Source organism: Hevea brasiliensis, chromosome 11 (genome assembly GCF_030052815.1).
Source record: "Hevea brasiliensis isolate MT/VB/25A 57/8 chromosome 11, ASM3005281v1, whole genome shotgun sequence".
NCBI classification, from domain to species: domain Eukaryota; kingdom Viridiplantae; phylum Streptophyta; class Magnoliopsida; order Malpighiales; family Euphorbiaceae; genus Hevea; species Hevea brasiliensis.
The window spans coordinates 1,327,839-1,352,330 of record NC_079503.1 but is presented as its reverse complement, the minus strand read 5'-3'; the positions used below and the strand labels follow the sequence as shown (position 1 = coordinate 1,352,330).

At 32.6% G+C, this 24,492-nt stretch overlaps 1 protein-coding gene across 5 annotated transcripts; it reads right to left on the bottom strand.

Moving 5' to 3' along the window:
• Positions 1 to 490: 490 nt before the first annotated feature.
• LOC110668976 (CHD3-type chromatin-remodeling factor PICKLE) lies at positions 491 to 21,400 on the bottom strand. 5 transcript variants are annotated; one of them, XM_021830405.2, is made up of 31 exons: positions 21,312 to 21,400; positions 19,832 to 19,981; positions 19,392 to 19,532; positions 19,146 to 19,300; positions 18,844 to 19,005; positions 16,875 to 17,113; positions 16,668 to 16,763; positions 16,420 to 16,556; positions 16,129 to 16,341; positions 15,949 to 16,056; positions 14,774 to 14,824; positions 14,559 to 14,658; positions 13,467 to 13,609; positions 13,283 to 13,386; positions 12,718 to 12,856; positions 12,423 to 12,592; positions 11,368 to 11,434; positions 11,163 to 11,285; positions 10,072 to 10,181; positions 9,911 to 9,989; positions 8,464 to 8,661; positions 7,773 to 7,923; positions 7,584 to 7,689; positions 6,513 to 6,587; positions 5,275 to 5,336; positions 5,095 to 5,171; positions 4,314 to 4,444; positions 2,720 to 3,104; positions 1,806 to 1,938; positions 1,448 to 1,521; positions 491 to 1,284 (listed from the first exon to the last, which is right to left on the bottom strand). In XM_021830405.2, the coding sequence occupies exons 2-31, from the start codon at positions 19,976 to 19,978 to the stop codon at positions 652 to 654; spliced, it is 4,509 nt and encodes a 1,502-aa protein (XP_021686097.2). In that variant the 5' UTR covers positions 19,979 to 19,981; positions 21,312 to 21,400; the 3' UTR covers positions 491 to 651. The 5 variants fall into 5 exon arrangements, with proteins under 5 accessions (XP_021686097.2, XP_021686095.2, XP_021686096.2 ...); XM_021830403.2 differs by having other exon boundaries at positions 21,090 to 21,367; XM_021830404.2 differs by having other exon boundaries at positions 21,149 to 21,367.
• Between the last annotated feature and the right edge of the window lie 3,092 nt (positions 21,401 to 24,492).

The window sequence follows — 24,492 nt, the reverse complement described above, 5'->3', positions numbered from 1 at the left end:
ATTCAATTGAGTTTTTTTTTTTACAAATAATTTATTTTAAATAAAACATAAATGTTTAATAGGTTTTTCTTGGTCAAATATTAAGGGTCTAGAGATCAAAACATCACTTTTTTAGAAAATATCATTTTAGATGTTAATAAAAAATACTATTTAATTATTTGAGAGTTTTATAATTAAAATTTATTAAATTTTATTTTAAATTAATTTTTAATACCATCTAATTAACATATTTAAAGAACTCTTTTTCTTAATAATAATTTTAACAACAATAAATAAAAATGCATTCAGACATGCTGCCTTTCTTTTATTTGGTGACGCTAAATGCAATCAGTTGTTGAAATATAAGAGAACCTTGAAATTATATTTAATGTATTTATGTGATGTGAGATTAATTAATGTGTTGTATTAGGATCTATAGATTGTGGGTTTACCAGAAATTTGTATCATGCTGGCAAAATAAAAAAATGCAAATCCACTTCAAACACCAGGATTTTCCAAACATCAAATAGATGCTTGTGCATTTTGTAAAATGACACCTGTAGACATTGAAAGTTGCAGCAAATTAAGAGTCCCTTTTTCCTAAAGCTTGTAAACTAGATGTTACAGCAAAGGAATTATGAAAGATGTAATGAGATTGTCATTTGTATGATATCAATCATCTAAAATTACGACTCCTGATTTCAATTTATCGACAATCTCATTTTCACTTCGGTTAGCTCCAGTTTTGGTGTCGGCATCATTCTTCGATTCTCCCACTCCCACATCATTTTCAGCTATCCCTGGTGAACAGCCAGCATTATTTTTAACTTCTTGCATTTCAACTTCATTCTTGGTAATTTCTGGTGAATGTACAGGTTCCTTTGGAGATGTCCATGTATCTGCAGCAGCCAGAATATCATATGGAGATTTGTTCCGCTCTTTAACCAGCTCTTGGTCTATCAATACACCATCTTCTTTTTGCAGCTCAGACTCTCTCAGCTCAGACTCTCTCGTTATGTCCTTCATCTCAGTATCTTCTGAAGCAGGAGGATTATCATTATTCTGCTGGACAGAATGTGATTGTGATTCTGGTAGATTGTCCTTTAATTCAGCTTGTGCTTTATTTGAGTCTAGTGCATGCACTTCAGAAGCAGACTTCTGTTCCAGAGGACACAGAATTTGATTTATCTGTTCACAAATGGTCTCCAATGGAAGAAGGTCCTGCCTCAACTTAAGATTGGCTGCTTGGTTGGTTAGGGACGTCTGAATTGATTCATGAATGTTTTGCTCCAAAACATTACACATCTATCAAGAAAATTAGAGAATAAATCATTAGTACTATTCCATGGCTCATTCTACCTCTCCCCCACACCACACTTCTGAATTATTTTATTTTATTTAATTCTGCCCAATACAAATGCTATTCCTTCCATACACTTGAAATCAAACGTATTAACAAACCAATTACCTTGTTATACAGTTGTGGCAATTCTAATCTGTCTGGATCATCATCACAAGCAGCTGCAGAAATTTCTTCAGATGCTGCAAAGGTAGAACACTCGTCATCCACTAAATTTCTCTTGATTAAGGGACATTAACTCAGGTATAAACCAGGTCACTTAAAATAGCATTTGTAGGTTATTAAGATGTGCAATATACAATATGAATCAAATATGTAAACACGCACCCTTCTCCCACTCCATCCCCCCAAAATAAAAGTAAAAAATAAATGATGAAAGGAAGAAAGAGAGGAAAGAACTTATCTCCAACATAGATCTGTGGAGATCTCTCGTGTTAATAAAGTGATCAAGAACTGATAAACTTACTAATTGGTTCCATTTGAGGCAACTGATCAATCATTTGAGCATCAATTTCTATGGGGTTTAAACTTGATCTATCTGCAGCGTTTATGTCACTTTCAGACTCTTCACCTTTAACCTCAGTTGATTTTGGATCATCCTGATATCACCAAAGCAATTTTGAAAGGAACTATATCAGTCTATAAGCAAGTCAGTTATCATTACAAAATAAAAAGACAAAGATGAATAAAAGCAGCAGCAGCAAGAAGCCAAAATATGAATTTCTACTGTTATGAACAATCTTGCAGCCTGAAGCAAGTCAGTGTTGACAAATGACTAGCAATGGAAGGCTATAAATGCAGTTATAGAATCACCATTTATTGGCAAAAATAACTTCATAAAATGCACATGATTCAAATAATAACAAATAACAATAAATAAATAAATTATCATGTGTCATCAACAAATATTGCTATATCTTACACATTCCTTAGAACCAATTGATGTCTAAATTTAATAGGATTAATTAGATCAGATCTATCCAACTATACTTTATTTCCCTTCCTTCTCTTCCTCTTCTCTCTCTCTCTCTCTCTCTCTCTCTCTCTCTCTCTCTTCCTTCTTCTACCTATTGACCTCCCTCCTCTCTCTCTCTCCGTCTCTGAATGGTTGTATATTCCATATTCACCTGTTCAACCCTAACTCACAATTTTAGAGGCATATTCTGGCCTTGAATTTGAATTCTTTTTTTTTTCTTCCTTTTTTAAATCCTAGCAAGGTCAACAATGCCTTGACAAATATTGCAATCTGCATTGAATTTCTTAAAATTGCCCCCATAGAATAACAGCAATAAAAATATAAGGCTACATGCACATAAAATTAAATGGTAAGCACCAAATAGCGCCACTGAACAGTTACTTGGATAAAAAATAACAACTTACAGAAAAGTATTCTTTCTGGTACTCGGCATTGAGCCCTTTCTCCAAAAGCAGCACTCTCTTCTTAATGAACTCAACCTGTCGTCTCTGCATATCTCTAAAATGATAAATTATAGGAGAATCTTGATATAACTGTGGTTGGTTAGCAACATCTGTCATCCCCTGCGCAACATCAGTTGCCATATCATTGTTAGTACCATTTCCATTTCCCTGCACCTGGGTACTAGGAGCTTCCACTGTAACTGTGTTAACACCATTTTGTGCTTGAGAACTGGCTTGTCCTTGGACAGGTAGATTTATAGAAGGAAGATTCAACTCTTGAAAAATAATCTCCTGAATCCTCAAGTCTTTGTCATCAACAATAGCTTGCCATCTTCCATATCCATGCCTTAAGTTGAAATAACAATATTTAAGCAACAAAACAAAGCACTTCAATAAACCAACTCAATTGAGGAATCAGTATGCAAATCTGGTCAAATTGTTGACACAAAACATGTAGCAGAGTGAATACCTCTTCCAGGCATAAATTACAAAAAAGGGCCAATCAAGGTCTGTTTGTAAGACCTTACCTTTTTTACTAATCAATAAATATCTGCAAAGCCTATCTTCCTTCTTCCCATGCCTAATATTCAGTCTAAATACCATATCATTTCATTATCAAGTATCAACCGCAATACAATTCAAATAATCACATATTAATCAGCAAAATTACAATAAACTTCTATTCCAAAAGCTAGAACCTACATCCCAATCAGCTGGAACATTTTAAATAGTGATGTACAGGGGGAATTGGGTCCCAGAATAACTTACTACAGGGATATCAATAACAAAATCTGGGCTAGATATAACTTGTTCCTGACAACAAGATACATATATTATGCATGTATAATGAACAAACCCTCCAAAGCACTGTCCCCTAAACATCATTCTAACACTGCATACTAAAATTCCTGATGATACAGCCAAAATGAAGACATATCTTGCAAACAAAACATCATGCAGTTACATTGCTTCTCCTATTTAAGGCAACTGTGTCAGTGCTATTCCATTTTTACTGGCTTAAGCCTGAGCATGTCTGATCTTCAGTCTATATAAAAGCTTCTAGAATTCATAAATAAATTCCAAACAGGGTAAAAGCTAGACAACATTAGCACAGTCCTGACTCCCTTCTCAAAACTTTTAGGTGTATAAAAGAATTTTAAGCATAAATGCAGAGATGCATGCAATGCAATCCCTGCCCCACAAAAAAATAATAATAATAAATAAAAACAAAAGGTCTCCTTGAGAGAAACAGAGAGGGGGGGGGGGGGGGGGTGTGGGTGTGGTGTGTGAGATGTTGGGGAAAGGGGCATCAACAAATAGAAAACTTTTAGAAGTAACATCTCAAGTTTTCCCTTCCTATGAACCAACAAGTTCCACTCCAGAACTCATATCCATTTTCATAAGTATTAACCACCTACAAAACTCACAGGCAGGCAAGTTTAAACTTTAAAGTAATGCAACAGTTAATCATAAATTCATAACACATATGAGCAACATAATAAGAATGATATGAGGGCAAATATATGTTAACTGATAAAGTACCAAGAAAACATACTTCAATACTGCACGAAGCAACAATAAATCATGTTCTTCTTTCCAAAATTTTCCACTCTTCAATCCCGGATATCGCAGTACAATATCATCTGTGAAAAGTGTAGTGCCTGGCTTCTCCAATGCAAACTTCACCTATCATTCCAAAGACACCAAAAACATATTTATTGATAGAATGTTACACAAGACACAGTGACAATGAACTTTTCTTATAGTCATGCACATGTCATAAGCAAAAAGTCAAATTTTACTTAAATGATATGAAATGAAAACAAGCGTGATGTGTATCAGGATCAACTTTCAATTTTAAGCTGCTAATTTTAACAAAAAATAGGGTTAGTTTATATTATTATCATTTATCATTTTTATTAACTAATTAAAACAACATATGCTTGGTGTTACCTAAGCACATGCATAAGAAAAGCCAGGCATTATGTATCATCTTCATCACTTTAAATAATGTTAACAATAAGGGATAAAATGCAAATGGAGGAATAATACTAACTTGTGCTTGGTGGGTTGTTGAACCAAATGCTAACAGATGTGTGCTCTAAACATCACAAGAACATTTAAGAGTTTAACAAGAGATGAGGATTAAGGAAGAGGAGGGAAAGTAGAAGGCCATGTTGTTCAGTTAGAATAGAAGGTGAAGGGAAAATGAAGGTAAAATTATTTCCCTCCCTAACAAATTAACAATTACACATACAGGTATTAAAGCACTTAGAATTTAAAAATTTAATTGGGAGAAAAAGAACCCTAGACAGAACTTCCATTTGGATACTCACCTTATCCCTGATCAGAAGCAGGACAGCTATCCTAACAAGTACATCTTGTATTCTAAGTCCTTCTTTAGGAACACCATCTACAATCAGATGGAAACAACATATTAGCAGTAGATCAAACAAAGCAGCAAAGAAATTTGTAACACAAGACAATATAAAATTCATGATGAGAGAATCAATCACCTGCAAAGTTTGGCGAGTCAGTTATATCTTCAGTAATGTGAGACAAGAAAAGAACCCCATAACTGAAATTGAGGTTGAAAAGACACCATAGATCAGTAGAGAAATAGTCACAGCATGCAGTTCAAAATCAAAGAATAAGCAAATTCATACATATTAAACTTGGCGAAAAAAAAAAATGAAAGCACAGCACTCTTTGAAAAATGAGCAACTCTTTGAGAAAGTGATATGGAGGAATGAAAATTAGATTACTTAGCTATGATGAAAAATACCAATATGATTCCAGCCTGCAGCCGGACATAAGGATACAATGATTCTCTATAAATAAGAAGATTGTAGACGCATCTCAAGCTCAACGTGTGTCTTGAAGAATGTTGTTATAATGATCATAAATGGTATTTAAGACTTTTCACAAGATTTAGGCATTTAGATGAAAGTCGTAAGTGTAAACTTTACAAATGGGCTTCCTAAATTTGCATAAAAATGTTGAAAATATATGCTTCAATTTCTCAATAAAAGAAACCATAATTGTGTGAAAACTAAGCAAATGCATCTTCTAGCAATTACAGGCACATGCATGTCCCAACAAACAAAGAAATAAAATGAAAACATCAATGCAAGACTTGAAATGGATGGTAATTTGATTTAAAAAAAAAAAAAAAAAAAAGAAGAGGAAATGTGCAGAAAATTTATGTTTTATTTGCATCATTTAGTGGCCATTTGGCACTTTAGGAGCATAATGAAAGTAACAACCAACAGAACAACAGGTAAGGAATTCATTCCATCATTTTCCACAACAGTCTACCAAATATGCTCTTCATTGTGAATAAGAAATGTGTTGGGCATAGGCACCAAAAAAAAAAAAAAAAAAGAACTGTGTTGGGCATTGAAGAGATTCTTTTTGTAGAGCTAGATGTAAAGAAATCTGAGAAGCCATTCCCTTCAACATTTAACAGTTTTTTCGAACTCTGGAACTATTGTCAGTGAAGTGTAACAATAATGTTTTGCATACTCATTATTTATTTATCTATCTTAATGGTAAGGGCCTGTTTATTGTGGTCATTTTGCTTTTGCCATCAACAGTTTCTGTTCCTTTTTTGGTCAGAAGGGGAGGGGTTCTTAAAGGTATATAAACCAATTAAGCGTGTAAGCTGATTAGGAAAAGAAATATTTGAATTCTAAAATGCCATAATCTATAGCAAACACTTGGCAAAATTAAGAAGCAAAGGTAATTTCAATACTCTCTTATTTCTTCATGTGTCTTCTGTTTCATACGAGATGTAAACTCCTTCCAGTCATACTCCCCTACCCCAAACCTGGGAACACATTCTTGAGTGAGACAAGCTATAATAACAGATAAACAAAATACAATAACATTGAACATCATATTCATAAAAACTTCAAATTTCAGCAACAACACAGTTAGGTATTCTCCAGAGCAGCAAAATAAATAAGCATTAATTACAAAAAATACCCCCTAAGGTCTGCCTTAACCTAAAATAAACCATTTTTCTTCCCCCCAAACACACCATGCCCACTGCCTATCATCATCACTTTCTTTAAGCCATTGCTGCAAGATGGTCGAAATGATTGGGCAACTCTTTTGGTGGCCTTTATGTGTGGAAAATTGGCTGGAGAAGCATGGATTGGCAATGAAAGAACTCATTTCCTGAAATTTTTTATTTAATGTATTTTCTGGTTATTGGCTATATCATTGATGAGAAAGGGTTTTGGCTTGGAGAACTTCTAACATCAAAATTTTGTTAATATGAAAAGAAGAGAGAGATTTGTAACTAGGATAAAGAGGCAAATTGTCCATAAAGATATAAGTGTTGGAGTCCCACATAGGTTAGATATAAAGAATTGAAAGAGAATATAAGCAAGGAGAAGCTAAGCCAAATTGGCTTAAGCCATTTTGTTGGAGGCAACCCCGAGCTCAACAACTGAACATGCCAACAGTCTTCAGCACTCTTCAGGGCAGAGAAATTTCACAATAAGAATTTGGGACACTTCATTGGACTAAACCCTAATGGCATACTAACAGGACTAAAGTGTTGTGTCTAACTCTCAAGCAAATCTCACTGGTAAAACTGTTAAATTTTGAATTCGCAAGGACCAAAGTACATTTTAAAGCAAACCTCAGAAGAGGGGGGTTTTTTTTTTTCCCCCTGTAGTCAACCCAATAGATAAAAAGATCAAAAGTTAACATTTCTGAATGTGTGGTATAGGGTACTGACATACAAATGCCCATAGAGATTAAAATTTATGATCACAGTAACTGAATTTATGTATTCATATATAAAAGATCTAACCTCATCAAAATTTGTACAAAAGCAGCCCTCTGATTTTGATTGAAACCCAATACCCTGAATGATCTTCCCTCACCTTCCATCAGAGGAATTGGTTCCATATTATCCACTGCAAAATGTTGTTTCAGAAATTAGTACCATAACTTCATTCTTGTAACTACTAAACAAACAAAGTAAGAAGGCAAAAGGTACCACGGGATTTCTTTCTGTAAGGCTTTCTCCCAGTCTGAGTTCCAGAAGAAGTTGTTTCACTATCAGTCAAATCAGCTTCATAGTTATCATCCTCACCATCAGTGCTTACATCTTCCAAACCAGCAAGATCATCTTCTTCAACAGACACCATCTGAATGAATTGCAAGTATAACAGTTAATCCCATTTTTTTATTAAATAAAATTTTAGTGCAATTGATGCAGGAACCCATGAGCTAGACAAGCTTAAGCCTAGCATATGTTCCAAAATCGGAAATAGGATATATGATATTTGTACTTCGTTGGGTAAAATGTATTCATTTTTTCCTTAATGCAAGTATCAAGAATAGGTATTGAAGGACTCGTGAACTCAGATCTTTGGTAATCAGCCAATATTGTATTTGTTGCAGTTAAATTAACACTCAATAACAACAAATTAAACAATTTAAGGTTTCAACAGAATACACCCTCAGAAAGCTCAATAGCAAAAATTCAAAAGTTGAGGGGCTTCATGATGGGTGTTGCCAAAGCATAAAGCACAATGAGTATGAAGACAATGAATCCTATAGCATAACATTTCCACAACAATTTTCATCTCAAAAAACAAGGACAATGAGATAATATCCCCTTAGAATCCTTGATACTAATGAGAAGGATGTTAATATCAAATATGTCAAAGTGTATAAAACAATACCTGTTTACGGCTTCTTTTTCCTTTGCCCAAGGCATTAAACTCCTCGATTTTATGCACTTCATACCGGTCTTTTAACAACTCTTCCCAGTAAGTTGTTCTTTCAGAATTACTCATCGTAGAACTTGCTTCTGCGGCCGCCTTTTGAGCTTCCACCTCTGCTGCAGCCTCTACTTTATCAATATACTCGAAGTTTGCAACCTAAAACAACACATTTTAGTCCCTCTGAGAAACTGAAATTCAAGAAGTAAAAAATCACATAACATAAATATGCAGAGATCATGCACCAAAAAAAAATGTAACAACAATTAAACAACTAAACAAGTATCCAACATGAAAAATTTTGAATATGCTCAATATTCAGTGCACAAGGCTTGGTTCTGAGAGAAACCACAACTCCTCAACAAGTTAATTATTCCATTTACTTGTTCCAGTTTCAGTTATCACACACTAGCAATAGATCATTTTGGATTGCCATCAACACCAGATATACAACCCATTGAGATGCTGATCCCAAAGTCAACTAAAATGGACTTAAAATTCAAGCATCAAGTGCCTTTCCCAATATTTAATTGGTAAATGATGCATCAAAAAGAGATCAAATTTTGGAAAAATCAGCCTCATGAAACCAAATCCCATCAAAGGAATTTGTAAAATCAAGAGTTTTCCCTTTATGACTAGGACTGTGTTCCTATATGAAACTTAATGATTCAATGGAGTTGTAGTTAAAGTACTTGACCCATAAGCAATGAAGATGGCAGCTAGATGAAAGCAAAATAAAACCAAGACCGCAACTAATTAAAACTTCAGAGACCAAAGAAAATGTTTCAGAGGAAGAGAAAGAGACTAGTACATAAAATCCAAACACAATTGCTTTAACATATATGAAGAGAATACAATAGATCATAAATCTTATATAAAAAGCAGTATCAGAGTTTTAATGACTAGGATTTAATTATCCTCTCAATTTAGTAAGTGATTATTTAGAAGGACAATCATTAGTTGTTAAACGTCAGCTATACGCTGGACGATTCATGGACATAACCAAAAATGAGTTTGAAAAGGAAATTGAAATAATATTATTGTTGCCATCTTTATCGCCTATGATTTGACTATATCTTAATTGCCATATATGGTCATTATGTTCAAAATTAACGAAGAGAGGAGGTTGGGGGGTGGGTGGAAATACTTGGGCTCTTTGAGCATCTGATAAGCCCAAGCCTAATTGAGGCAAATCATATAGGCAACGATAACTTTTCTATTTTCATGTTACCCATGAATATTATGTAGATAATAAACCTTTTCTAAAAATAATTTTAAAACGAAAAATTCCTCATTGGATTAAAAGCATCAACATTTATTTTTCTCTTTTGATTGGGCAAGGAGACCAATACAAACATAAATCACCAAAGATATCTACACATAAGTAGTAACATAAAAACAACGAAACCTTAAAGGCCTTCAAAAATCCATCTTCCTCATCATCTAATGAAGCTTCTTCATCTCCAACTTGTTCACGGTCAAGTAATCTATTAAGAAAACAACATAGAAAATCATTGAGCAAGGGTTTGATCCTATGAACCATAAAAACGTAGGTAGCTAAGTGTTTACCGGTCTATAGCAGCATCATCATAATGAATTTGACGTGATTTTCCTGTTTCATCATTCTCATCAGCAAATAGCTCCTTTGAACCATACCTGATGATGTCATCTAACTCTTCCTAGAGTAAAATTAGGATCTTTTAGTAACTTCTTTGTATTTTCAAGTTCAACACAGTAGATGGTTATTAAATAATGTTCCTTTCCATAGCATGCACCTACACATTAACTCTCATGATAAACACCAAGTCACCAAAAAAAACATATATGACTACATTAAGGAAGATATAGTGCATAACAAACACAAGAATTGTCATCCAGAAAAGAACTGGCCAATTTATGCAACAAAAATGAGTATATTATATACCTTCCTTGTGGTCGACCAAAGATAATATTCCAAATGGTTCAATCTTAAAATGTTTTGACAATGAAAAGGTTCATCTCATCACCCAGTCATGACTACATTGATATGGAATTGTAAGTGGGAGAGTTAGTTATATTTTTCACATTTTTACATTAAGCTATCGCTCTTGAGGCCCAGTCTAGCATCCCCATCGTTGAAACTTGCAAGGCCAAAGCCTTCACAATTGCACCAAGCAATATCCCCAAAAAACACACTATATTGCAACTACAGTTAAGACATTTAGTCACAAATAACTTCAAACATCAATATATCAACAACAATAATTTCACTCTTAAGATAATGGGCCGAGCCTAACTCACCCTCAAAAGCTAGCTCAAGGGGAAGGAGTACCCAAGGCCTTATAAGAGACACATTACCCTTTTCCAAACCAATGTGGGATATTAACAATTTAACACCTCTCTTATGCCCAGGACTTAACACCTTGAGCGTGAAACACTTATGGAAGCCCCAACACCAGTTGGGGAAGCTCTGATACCATCTTAAAAAAAATGAGCCAAGCTTAACTCACCTCCAAAAGCAAGCTCAAGGGGGAAGGATTGCCCAAAATCCTAGAAGGGGCACATTACCGTATACCAAACCAATGTGGGATATTAGCATTCACAAAACAGCAACCAAACAAGACAGCCTTTGCTGCCACATGTATGCCCAAAAACCTTAATCAATAAAAGAAATTGTTTACCTGATTAATGTTTTGTGCCTTCAACCTCCCAACAACAAGATGTTCTAAAACCATTTTCTTCTTAGTCAATTGCATCATCCGCTCCTCGATAGTTCCTCGTGCAATGAGTCTATAAATCATTACCTGCAACACCCAAACAATATCTCAAATTTAAACAACCAACAATAACAAATGCATATGCTATCATTAAAGATTAAATTTCAACCTTGTTGGTTTGGCCAAGTCGATGAGCTCTAGCCATTGCTTGAAGATCAGCATGAGGATTCCAATCACTAAACAAGCCAAGAACATGTTCAGTATATGGGTAGAAAATCACAACAAACCAGGAGAACGTAGTAAAGATTTAGAAACTCCAACTTCCAATCCACATCCACACAAGAAAAGTATATTGATATGTTAAAATAAAGTCATCAGATATGTCAGCATATTAGAAGAAAAATGATGACCGTCATTGCATTGTGCATCACATATGAGTATCATAAAATCATAAAAACACCATTATAATTAAAAAAAAAAAAAAAAAAAAAAGAAAAAGAGCCCCAAGATTAATATGAATCACATGGTTAACTTTTTTAGAAGAAAACCCAAGATTATATGCAACATAATTATGCACACTAAAGTGTCTAGGCAATATTACACTATTTATAGGAGAAAATTAACATAAGCACCCATTGTACTATTTGCAAAAGCAATCCCAATACCATACTCATTTATTACAATTTTAATCAAGAAGTTAAACAGTGAACCTCCCTCAAGTCCAAATCATGTTGATGCAAAAAAGGCATGTCAACACAATCATCAAGTATCCACACCATAAGATCTCTCACCATAAGTTCAATTTGGTTACTATGAATGGGTTATAATCATTTTAATAACCCGGCATTTAGGGAAGGACCAAGACAAAAAAAGAATGAAAACGCCTTCATTACTTAATTTTCACTCTCATATGGAGGTCAGGTATTAAAAATAGGAGACCAATCCCTTATTCCTATTACCAAAATGGGATCTCAATCATTCATAATTCTAATATGGTTCTGTATATATACCCAATAACTGGATTTATTGGCATGTCAACTGAGTTACAGATTATCCTACAAACTACACTTATATTTTTATTCCAGTTGCACTACCCTTCAATGATGAAATGACATTCATTCCAACTCCATTTTGTAACACCCTTTCACAATGATGAAAAGGAATAATATAATAACAACAACTAAGCCGTAATCTCAAACAAAAATAATGTCAGTAAAATTTCACCTATCATATATAATAACTGTATCAGCAGTTGCAAGGTTTATTCCCAATCCTCCAGCTCTAGTAGAAAGCAGGAAACAAAATCTTGAAGAATTTTTGGCATTAAATCGATCTATGCGTATTTGTCTCTCAGCTCCACCAACCCTTCCATCTATCCGTTCATGCTGCCATTTCTGATAGAAAAATGCATACATATCCATATGAAATGATATTAAATCCATTTAGAGATAAATAGCAAACAGCAAATAAATAACAGGCTAAAATTGAAGGATCTAACAGTGCAGCAACATATTTATACCTTATGAGCACAGTAATCTTCTAGCAAGTCTAGCATATTCTGAAACTGAGAATAAATAAGAACTCTATGTCCCTGCTCTTTAAGCTTCACCATCATTTTGTCCAACAGTTGCAGTTTCCCAGAAGATTCCACAAGTTGTCTGTCAAAGAAGCACAAACAGATGAATAATAATGCATGGTATAATTTAGCCTAACACAAATTTTTTTCTATGGTTGTGATTTCCAGAAGATTCCAGTTGCTATCTTTCAAATAGGTAAAAAGATGAGAAAAATAGAAGAACCTAACATATGAATGATTGATGATGTCTCAAATAACATAAATCATCAAAATAAAGAGATTCCTTCAACCTCTACAAGGAAACCCAAAAATCTAATGAAGCAATTTGCTTATGTTAATTAAATAGCCCACGCACCCTAATATACACAAAAGACATAAATGTGAAAGATAAAATAGTATATACTATCATAATCCCAATGAAGAAGAAAAGTATATTGTCCACATACAAAGTGCACATGTGTACACTCTCACACACCACATATTAATGTAAAAGAATAAAAAAAAGTACTTGTAAGATTCATTGGCATCTGCAATAACTGGTTCAACTCCTTCTAACATATAAGCATGACAGCAAAGCTTCCGCAATTCCATAACCACATTGATAAGCGAAATCTGGCCCAGACACATCCAACCATAATTTTAGGTTAGAGTACAGTAAAAGAGCATTATTTCACATAAACAGGAAAGCACACCTGTGGACCACCACGTCGGGTTAATATTTGATAGTTACGAGTCAGAATGGCCTTGTAATATTCTTTCTGCTTGCTACTTAGTTCAACACGTAGAATGAGTTCCTTTTTAGGAGGTAGCTCTGTCATGACATCTTTCTTCACCCCTAAATAAGCATCAGAAATTTCCAGCCACTTTTCATTGTCAAAACTATGATTTAATAAAATGAAATGTCAAGCATATGAGATGAAGTAACAATTAGCATATGAGGGCAAACCAAATCAATAAAATAATTTTATGGCATAAGAACCAACTCCAAATAATACAGCCCATGAAATAAAAAATGGGAGAAGTTAATGACATTTGAATAATCTATAGTTTTAGAGAGGAAAAAACTAAATTGAATTCATCTAGAAAACAATATAGGGACTGCTGAAAACAGAAATAATCATACAATGGAAGGAAACATGTTAATATGGTTCTCCATGCAAAACATAAGCCAATGTCTATATATGTCAACAAAGAATATTTTCGACATGACCCACAAGGGAACACCCAAGAAGTTAAGGCTTGGGATTTTCACTAGGAGATCTAAAGTATGAATCTCACTGTGATTAAGGTGGGATGGGCAGATTACAAGAGATGAGCAACTCTCCAATCTCCACCATGTAGCTCACCAATAAAACCAAAAATGGGATTTAGAAATCATGGGAAGAGCCAAGAGGGTCAAGGAAGTGAGACGCCAAATAAAGCAAAATACTAATACAGGATCAGAGGAATACAAAGCAAATAGAGAGGTAAGAATCATCTTAGTAGAATCTGGCTCACTCTCTAGGGAAGGTAGAAAAGGTCCTAATTTTAGATCATTTTTTATCAGAGCCAAAAAGTAGAGATTCATAAAATTTATCAAATAATATCAAGAAAATATTCCAAAAACAATTGGGATATTTTGAGTCATGACAATGAACAAAACAATAGAAAAGATAAAGATGTTAAAAATTCAATCAATAATTTCAAAAAATTACGCCAGAAATAAACTATATTCTCAGTAGCACTGGCAATCCTAGCAATCCAATGAAGCATGACTGTATTAGACAGAAGTTTGAGACTTTTACTTCTAAGGAGATGGGGAGCCAACATTTTATGAAGTCTTGAAATTTTCTCTTCTTGATTTATATCCTTAAACTCCTCCTGGAACTCCTCCAAACTAGAAAACTGCAAGTACTTACAAATCAAACACAAAGCAAAAGGTGCTTTTGATATACTAAGTTATTCCTATAACATATCTTCCTCTAACTACAATTATTCATGATGCTTCTGTAATACTAACCTTCCCAGCATCAAGGAAGTGCATGAGCATGAAAAGTTCATCCAGATTGTTCTGAGAAAGTGTCAGACAAATGCCAGTAAGTTCATAATTTAACATAAACATATATATAACAGTATGTTAAAATGAGTGATATGTACAGAAATTTGAAGCAATTTAACTAATCACAAGAAACACAGAACAACCAACAACAACAACTAGCCTTAATCCCAAAGTAGTTGGGTCGGCCATATGGATTCTTTTTCACCATTCAGCTTTATTGGACACCAAGACCCAAGTTCACATCAATATCCAAAACTTGTAAATCCTTTGATATCACTTCCCTCCGCATCATCTTAGGTCCCCCCCTTCCCCTTCTCACTCCTTCTACTAACTTATCACAATTCTGTATATTGGGCATTTGATTGACATGACCAAACCACAGAACAGCCAACATTAAACTAAATTATTACAAGTCCACATATGAAACAATTAGCATGCACATGTTGCAAATAATGAAGGGATCAGATGACCTAGAGAATTACATAAAAGATGTATCTTATCCAAACCTTAAGCTAATGTGAAGAGAAGGGGGAAAAGCACAAAATAAAGAAGAAAGAAAGTAATGCTTGCATTTGTAAGTTGCAGAGGAGCTAATCTTTGTTTATCAAACAGAATACTTGCTCCCACTTATTCCATTTTCACTTTCTTCAATAATATTTTAACTATACCAGTTCAGCATGAGCAAACTAGTTTTAAACCATGCTAAAATTATAATTAAAACAGCATATAAAAACAGGATGAAGTTTTTAACAGAGAACTAATAAACATGGACTGAAGAAGCACATAGAAGGAAATCAAAATCTTCACGCTCAGAGCATTCAGCCTCAGCATCCATATGAGATGAGCCCATAAGAATCTAAGTAAATATCCTACAAGCATGCCCTTAATTGTTGATGAATGGATCAATGGACTGATTTCATACCAAAGAAAAAAAGATACTAATATTTGACAATCTTTTCAACTGTTGTTGAAGTCAATGAATTCACACTATGCAGTATCACTAACTGTATCTGCACCCAAGCATGTTTTTTTTTTTTTTAATTTTATTATAATATGTGACAGTTAATATTGTCCAGCAAATAAACAAACTAAAGTCTTGGTAATTCTAATAGCATTATCATTATCTGATAACAAACCTGAAGAGGAGTTCCAGTCAAAAGCACACGATGATTACTAGAATACCGCTTCAGTGAAAGAAATAATTTTGAATCCTTATTTTTGAGACGATGACCTTCATCAACAATCTACATGCAGATGTCAGTCAGTAATCATACATTGGACAATACCAAAGCACTCATTGAACCGTAGAATGTTACCATGCTCTCCCACTTTATTGGTTTCAATGATGCTGTGTCCAAGTTAATCATTTCATAAGAAGTTAAAAGCACATCAAATTTTATCCTATCTTGTTTGCTTTCACCAACAACTTGACCAGATTTCTTTTTCTTTATCTTCTTGTGGTTCTTGGGATGATAAAATTCATATTCCCTGATAATAGCACGAGCCTGTGCAGAGCCAACATACATAACCTACAGAAAGAAACTTGCACTCAAGAGTAAAATTTTAATGACCAATGATAAAGATCAATCAAAAGTATGTTTACATACAACATTCATTTGAGGTGCCCATGTTGCAAATTCACGCTCCCAATTTCGCAACGTTGAAAGCGGAGCTACTACCAAATGTGGTGAGATATTTTCTTCAAAAAGAGATGCTAAAAATGCAATGCTCTGTATAGTTTTCCCTGAAGTTAAAACATATAGGGAATGAAAGTGCAGTGATAAATGAAAAGAGAAAATATCAACACAAAAGGCTCCATTGAAGAGAAAAAGAAATAAAACATAAAAAAACTCACCAAGGCCCATCTCATCAGCAAGTATCACATGAGTGTGTTTGGACCATGAGAAACGTAAGAAGTTCAACCCTTCTAGCTGATATGGATGCAAGGTGCCTTTAAATAAAATAGAAATAAAGGCTCAGGGATTCATGATAATCAAATCAAAGTAACATGACATTAATGAAACAATAATACCAGATTGCAAGAGAAGATAGAACAATATACCTCCAGTTAGAAATTCAGTATTTTCATACGGTTGAAATTCTTTTGGTTTCTTCTTGGAATCGGTAGCATCTCGAAGGCTGCTCTTCTGCTTTCTCAGTTTGCGAGATCTAGACTGAATTCTGTTAAATCTTTCTATTTCAGGCTGAAATGCAGATATATCTGATTCAAATTCCCAATAGCTTTCGTCATATGAAAGTTCTTTATACTTCACAAGATATTCTCTCTCATCTCCATCTCCCCTGCAGCATTTAACAGAAGTTTTACATTGAGAAATCTTGTGACAGCTATCAAATTGTTGAAAAATAACATCAAAATATGATGTACATCATGTTAGTAAGAACCAAACAAACAATCTATATATATATATATAGCAAGAAGGTATTCCCAAGAAAATGCCACGTGTTATTCTCTTTTATAGTATTGCCACGTGGTATTTTGTATTGACATGTGGCATTCTCAATTATATATAAGATATAAATTATTTAATAATTACCCGATTAATATTACAACAAATAACTATTATTATAAGGTAACTTACAATATATTAACATATATTAATTATATATATTTATATATATATTTATATCTATATTATATATAGATAGATTTTAATTATTTCTATGATAAAATATTTATTAAAAAATTTGAGAGATAAAAGTAATAAAAATAAAATTTAAAATAATTAATAAAAAATTTGAAACATTACATTATTTTTTATTTTTTAAAATTAAAAAATATATATAAATTAAAATTATTAATAGCCACATCCATTAGCACGGGCAATTCCCATTTGACACGTGGTATTTTCTTTTATAGTATTGCCGTAACATTGTCTTTCATAACATTGTCACGTAGCATTCTCTATTATATGCAAATTATAAATTAATTATTTAATAGTTACACCGATTAATATTATAATAAGTATTCATTATTATAAGGTAACTTACAATATATTAACATATATTAATTACATATATTTATATCTATATTATATATAAATAGATTTTAATTATTTCTATTATAAAATTTGTATTAAAAATTTTGAGAGATAAAGGTAATAAAATAAAATTTACAATAATTAATAAAAAATTTAAAAATTTACATTATTGTTATGCATTAAAATTAAAAGAAAATATATAAATTAAAATTATCAATAGCCGCATGCATTAGCACGCACTATTCCCAAATTTTTAAATAAAAACAGCAATATTTTCATACTGATACTTTTGTTCTATTCTTCAGCATGCAAGGACAGTAATGTATCAGAGAAACGCCTTCTAAAGTTAAAAGACGATCCCAGACAATTCTTTACAGGACAATACCATAATTCAAACAATAAATTTATGACATCCCAAACAGAATGATGAGAAGAATTTATAGAACCAGATAGTCATGCAAATATGACCATCCCTGCATATCCATTCAAAAGTTGAACTATTTTGCTAGATCAATAAACATAAAAGGAAGCAACCTATACCACACATCTAATCTAAAATTCCAGATATGTAGAATACTAATGCTTGAAAAATACAAACCATGATTTCCAGATCAAGAAAAAATTCTGTAGATAAATACTATTACCTCAATACGCTAAGAAATTAACTGCAGGGCTGCACCTTTTGAGATAAAACCAAAAGATAAGGTCCTCCCTGGCTTTGATTTGACTTGACAAAAAGTAAACTTTCACTCCATAAATTCTAGAGTTCAAACCAAATTTTGACCAAGAGAAAGAGACAGAGTGGCATTTCCCCAAAATTAAGGTTTGCAAATTATATATATATGTATGTATGTATAAACTCAAATGCTAGCTTAAATGCATAAGCATTAAAAGAAAAGACAAAACATACACATATATAAAAAAAAATAATCAAAAATAAAATAACCAGTCAGGGTTGGTTGTATAGGTTCCTTTGCATTTGTGTACATAAATATATAAGCATGTTACAATAGAAGTTTCAGATGGCTCAACCTGCAAGCAAGAATCCGGTCAACAGTTGTCCACTCAGGCCGAATGGCAACAAATTCATCCTCAGGGTTATTATTTGATGCCATTTGACGACGGAAGTTGTTGAATTTAGTCCTTAGATGAGAATTTGACTTGAATGCTTTTAAAAACTCTTTCTCAGGTACCCTGTTTGGGGGGTGGGGGGTTGAAACCAGCAGGTAAATTAATGGTTTTGCAAAATTAGCCTGTATAGCACAAACTTTTATTTTTTAAGAGAGAATTTGTAATCATATAAACAAACATTAGTATAAATGTATTAAAGTTACCAAGTGCAGTGCAGATAAGACAATCCCTTCCACTTCACAAGATATTGTTTCACAAAAATTTGCTTTGAGCCCAACTTAGAGGCATCATTATCACCAGCTACGGTAGGACGCATTTCACAGACCAATATCTTATCAATATCATTCAAAGGGCTAACCTGCATATTTTGTGTTTGTCAGCAATTGGAAAACATAATAATAATGATGTGATGATTATATTGTGTAATCATTCATGTCAAGGAATTATACACATTCAGGACATCTCCAGTTGCTAGGAGGAGTGGCTTTTAGTGGTGGAAGTAGACACTTGACATGGTAAGCATAAGTGCAAGTTTCACAGCTCAGAAGATCCCCACTTTCTCCACAAGATTGACAGCAGCACTCATCTTTCTAAAAAGAGGAGCAAATAAGGGAAGAAAAACAACAACTTCAACAATCGAATTAATGCAAGAACAATCTAGTATCTGAAATTTGCAAAATTAAGAACCAAAAAAAAAAAAGAGACGACAACTTAGTGCAACATCAATCTTTGAAATTACCAATCCAACATCATGTCAAATAAGACCAAAAATTATAAAATAATATGTGAGATAAACATGATAATAAACATGATAAAAGACATAAAAGAAAAACATTAATCAGTGCCTAGATTGGGAAAGGAGAAAGCAGATGAAGAAGAAGAAACAAACCGCATCAGGCCTCACTATCCTTTCAATTTTTCCCCGAGATTTCCCAGGTTTTCCCGACGCAAAATCAGCATCATCATCTGACTCATCTAAGTTATAAATTGGCTTTCGCTCTGATCTTACACGAAGCCTCTCAACCAAGCTACTCATATTCTGCAAGACAGAATGTTCCACATTTAACGTACCTGAATTAGCAACAACCTATAGAATGCCAACAATAGAGGAAAAGGACCTATACAGTTTAATCCACTAAAAAGAAAAGTGATAGAATCCGTATATTCCAATCTCTGCATTTTTTCCCAATTTTCGACCATCAAATATGTTAAATATGATCCAAAAGAACAAAGTCGATTAGTAAACCACCGGTTTTCTTTACTCTTCAACATTCACTTGCAAACATTTTACAGTAATAAGAGCTCTTATAATTCATATTTTATTAGCTAATAACATGTGGCATCTCATAATTATAGAAACCAATTTAACTCTACTGCTTAAAATTAACATGCCCTCTGGATTCCAATGTATTATCACGTGGGCACCCTCTACTTGCTGTCATACTAAGAAAGAGAAAAACAGATTGAAGGTAATCTCTCACCATATGCCAAACAACAACTAAAGCATAATCTGGTCAATATTTGACAATGCAGACAACTGGAAAAAGCCTCTATAGTAAATTTAATTCCCAAAAGCAATAATTGGGTTACAAAAGGTTTAAAACACATATTTCATATCAAAACATAAATGCCAGATTACCAAATCCAAAAAAAGCAAAATGTTGAAGGAAAACAAAACATATTAGGGAAGTTTATCGTCAATTTTGCAACCACTCTCTTTATTAGCCCAGTTTTGATAACTGCCAATTTGAATTATATCGGAATTGATCTCCACTAAACTCCAATTCTACTGTCCATTTTCAGAACAAAAATAAGAGCCAAAACCAGAAGGAACCCAAGCCAGCCCTACATATACACAGTGAACAATTGTGAATTTAATTGAAGCAATTCACAATTAATGTTCAAGAGCAATCTGTCACATTTTCAATCATCCAAAGTCAAAAACACAAAACCAGAAGAAGAAGACCATGAGAGCTCAAGCTCAAACTAAAACAAGGCATTCAAAGGCAACAAAAAGAAAAAAGCATTCAAAAGGCGAAAACTAGCGTAAAAAATAAACATATAGTAGTGTAGCAACTAGCAACAGCCAACAATTCACGCTAAAGCCAAATGGATAAAAAGAAAAATCTCATTTTCGCAATAATTACGTAGAAAATTCGCCATTAGTCACCATTTTCACTATACTCTTAAACCCGTATTCACATACAAAGGATTAATCGATGAACCCAAGAGCTAGTGTCAGCGGCTGGCGAAGTGGAGTGTGTGAGAGCTCTAAGAGCAATGGAAATGGCGTTTGTTATAATTTTTGGCGACATTGATTGACCATCCTGGAGAGATAGAGAGAGTAGAGAGGGAATTACGGGAGATACCGGGACCCAAAACCGAAATCGGAACTGAGGCTTTGAAGGTGGGCTAAACAGAGAAAACAAAAGAGGCGGTTTAATGCTATTATTATTATTATTACTGACACCATATTACTTTGGCAAAAAACTGATAATAATAATTTTATGAGAAATTTTATGAAATACCCTAATTTACATAGGAGTAGTAAGTCTTTTAGGGGATAATATAGCCTTTTCACATGACAAAATATAACTCATTTGAATATTTATGACATTGCTAAAGTTGTGATATATTGTTTAGATTTAGGTTGTATCACTAAATGAGATTGAATGGGTAAGGTGTATGAGTGAATAAAAGTAAAAATAAGGAGAAGTGAAATGGGTTTATTTAGATTTATCCTCCTAAAAATTAAAATTAATTAAATAGTTAGTTAATTTTTCATTTTTATAAATTTTTTAAATTAAATTAAATCGAGCTAGATATGCTCTAATACTATATTATTAAACGAAATTAAACAACGAAAGTGAATGAATGAATTAATAATTTATAAAAAGTGAGATATTTACTTGGGTTTAAACTAACTATTATTAAGAGTTTACAATGAATAAATTATATAAGTCATTTAAACTTATCTAATATTTAGACTAGAAAATGTCTCGTGCTAATGCAAACAGATTGATAATTTTAATTTATATATTAAAAACAATATAATATCTTAAATTTTTATTAATTATTGTATTTTTTATTTTTCAAATTTTTTAATAAAAATTTCATAAAGTCTTAATAAAATTTTAAAAGATTGATAATTTTACTATCCCAATTAAATAAAAATTTTAATGAGCGCATATTCTAATATTTTGAATCTTATTTTTTTTATTGGCATAATATATTTCAAAAATTGATCAACAATAAATTTTAAATTTATTTTAAGTAATAAAAAAGAATTTAAAAGAAATTAAATTATAATCAAGTATATAAAACACATAGATCTAATTATTATATCAATCGCCCATATATCTAAATGTTATAGTTGTTATTAATTGATATTTTTAATTGGCCCAATAAAGTAAAAAAATTTAATGGTCAAATATTTTAGTAATTTAAAAGTTTTTTTATTGACCCAATTAAATAAAAAATTAATGAGTTTATATTTTAATTTTAAAAAATTAGTGTTTAATTACCTAACAAAATTGAAAAAATAGTGGCTCATATTTTTAAATTTTTTTACTTTTAAGTAACAAAAAAATATTTTTAAAAATTCAAATTGAGAGTTAAGTATACAAAATACTAGATCTAAATCTTGTTTCTATCCAATAAAGAACTTGAGGGTTGAAACAGAAACACATCACCTCTAAAATTTTAGTATTTAATCTAGAGTATTTTAAATGTGGGTGTGTTTTTAACTGTCCCTCACGATTAGTCTAAAAAAAAATCTTAACAAAATTTTGAAAGTTTGATTTTCTTAATAGACTAAAAATAAATAAAAAATTTAATGGGCTCATATTCTAATAATTTGAAGTTTATTTTTCTATGGCCCAACTTATTTGAAAAATTAGTAGTCGATATTTTTTAATTTTATTTTTAAATAATAATAAAAAAATTCAAAATAATTAAATTATAAGTGAGGTACATTAAATACCTCAGTCTAGTTGTTACATCTATAACACCCCTATTCACATAGTCTGGTACATTTTACTGTTCCGGATAATTAAGAGATTAGAACCACATCTAAGACAGCAAGATAAGCCTTGAATGAAAATAAATAGTGACTACCTAATAGGTAAGTATAAATAAGAAAAACAGAACATAAAAGGTTAAATGAGTCGGGAGTCACAGCGACGGGTGACCTTCTCGCAAAGTGACTGCGAGGTCAGTCTAAACCTTAATTTCGAACCAGAAATTGTGATGCCACGGTCATCAGGACTATTGCAAACACAGTGGAAAAGAGAAAATTACGAAAAAAAAAATTGTTAAGCAGGTCAAATAATTAGGTCAGGGATCCGAAAGATATATCGAATAATTTGCAAATCGGATTGAATCAGTGAGGGGCAATTTGGTCAATTTACCCCTAGAGCTGACTCTTGACCTAATTGTCCAATAAAATCGGAGAAACGAAAATTTCAGAATCGAGAATTAAATTAAAGAACTATTAAAAAAATTTAAGAAAAAGAAAAAGAATAAAACTTTGAGTTATGACATCATGTGGATGACATCACACGTGATGTTAAAATTCATTTTATTTTTCCTACCAATTTTGACTAAGTCAAAAATCATTATTAAAGACAAAAAATATAAAAATTAAAAAGAAAAAAACCCATTTCTTCTCCTCCTTCAAGCTTTGGCCGAAACCTCCACCCCTCTCCTCCATTGAAACACCTCTATGAAAGTTTGGCTACAAGCTTACTTCTTTACTTATTTAACCCTAATTTCCCAAAATTCCCCCATAAAACTTGCTATCTTCACTTGAGACGGTGATTTGAAGAAGAAAAGAAAAGGAAAAAGGGAGTGAAGTGAAAAATTGAAGTTCAAAGTAAAGGTAAGCAATTTAATTTGAAATTTTAATTTGATGCGCATGTATTAAGTTGATTTAACTTAGATTTTTACTTAAATTTAAAACAAAACAATTATTGGTGGAGTATTTAGAAATTTGGCCAGCTTATGTGAGGGTTTGAATTGAATGAATTTGGTGCAATTGAATTGCTAATTTAGGTGAATTAGAGGTGTAAACAATGAATATATATTTTGATTTCATTAGATATTAAATTTATGTAATTAGGGTTCTTGAGCATGTGAAAAATGGGAAAAAAATTGGGAAATTGGTCAATTGATGCAATTGACCTTATTTAGGTTGAGAAATGGTTAATTGGGACTATTTGTGGTGTGTGTAAATTGGTAGAACCAAATTGCAATTCAGATTGGTTAGTGTTCATATTCTAGCAGCTTAACCTAGGTCCTTTTCAAGGACCAAAATTGAAAATTTACCAATCTAATTGGTGTGAAGCCAATTGAAAATGAAAACAGACACATAATGGCACATTTTTTATTTAGGAATCATGCTCAGAAAATGACTATAACATAGTGAACAATTAGGTTAAACTCAGATGTAGTGCACTGCCACTGTACCAAATTGACCAAATAAACAATGTTTGTTCATTTGGCCATAACTTGGGCTATACAGGTCCAAATGACCTAATTTTTGTGGCATTA

Bases quoted from the DNA above. Each gene is read 5' to 3' on its own strand.
- LOC110668976 (XM_021830402.2), bottom strand. The intron at 5,172-5,274 runs GTGATTGATTCT...ATCTGATTGTAG, and splicing joins TGACTCGCCAAACTTTGCAG to ATGGTGTTCCTAAAGAAGGA. The intron at 1,285-1,447 runs GTAATTGGTTTG...TTTTCTTGATAG, and splicing joins TGCCACAACTGTATAACAAG to ATGTGTAATGTTTTGGAGCA.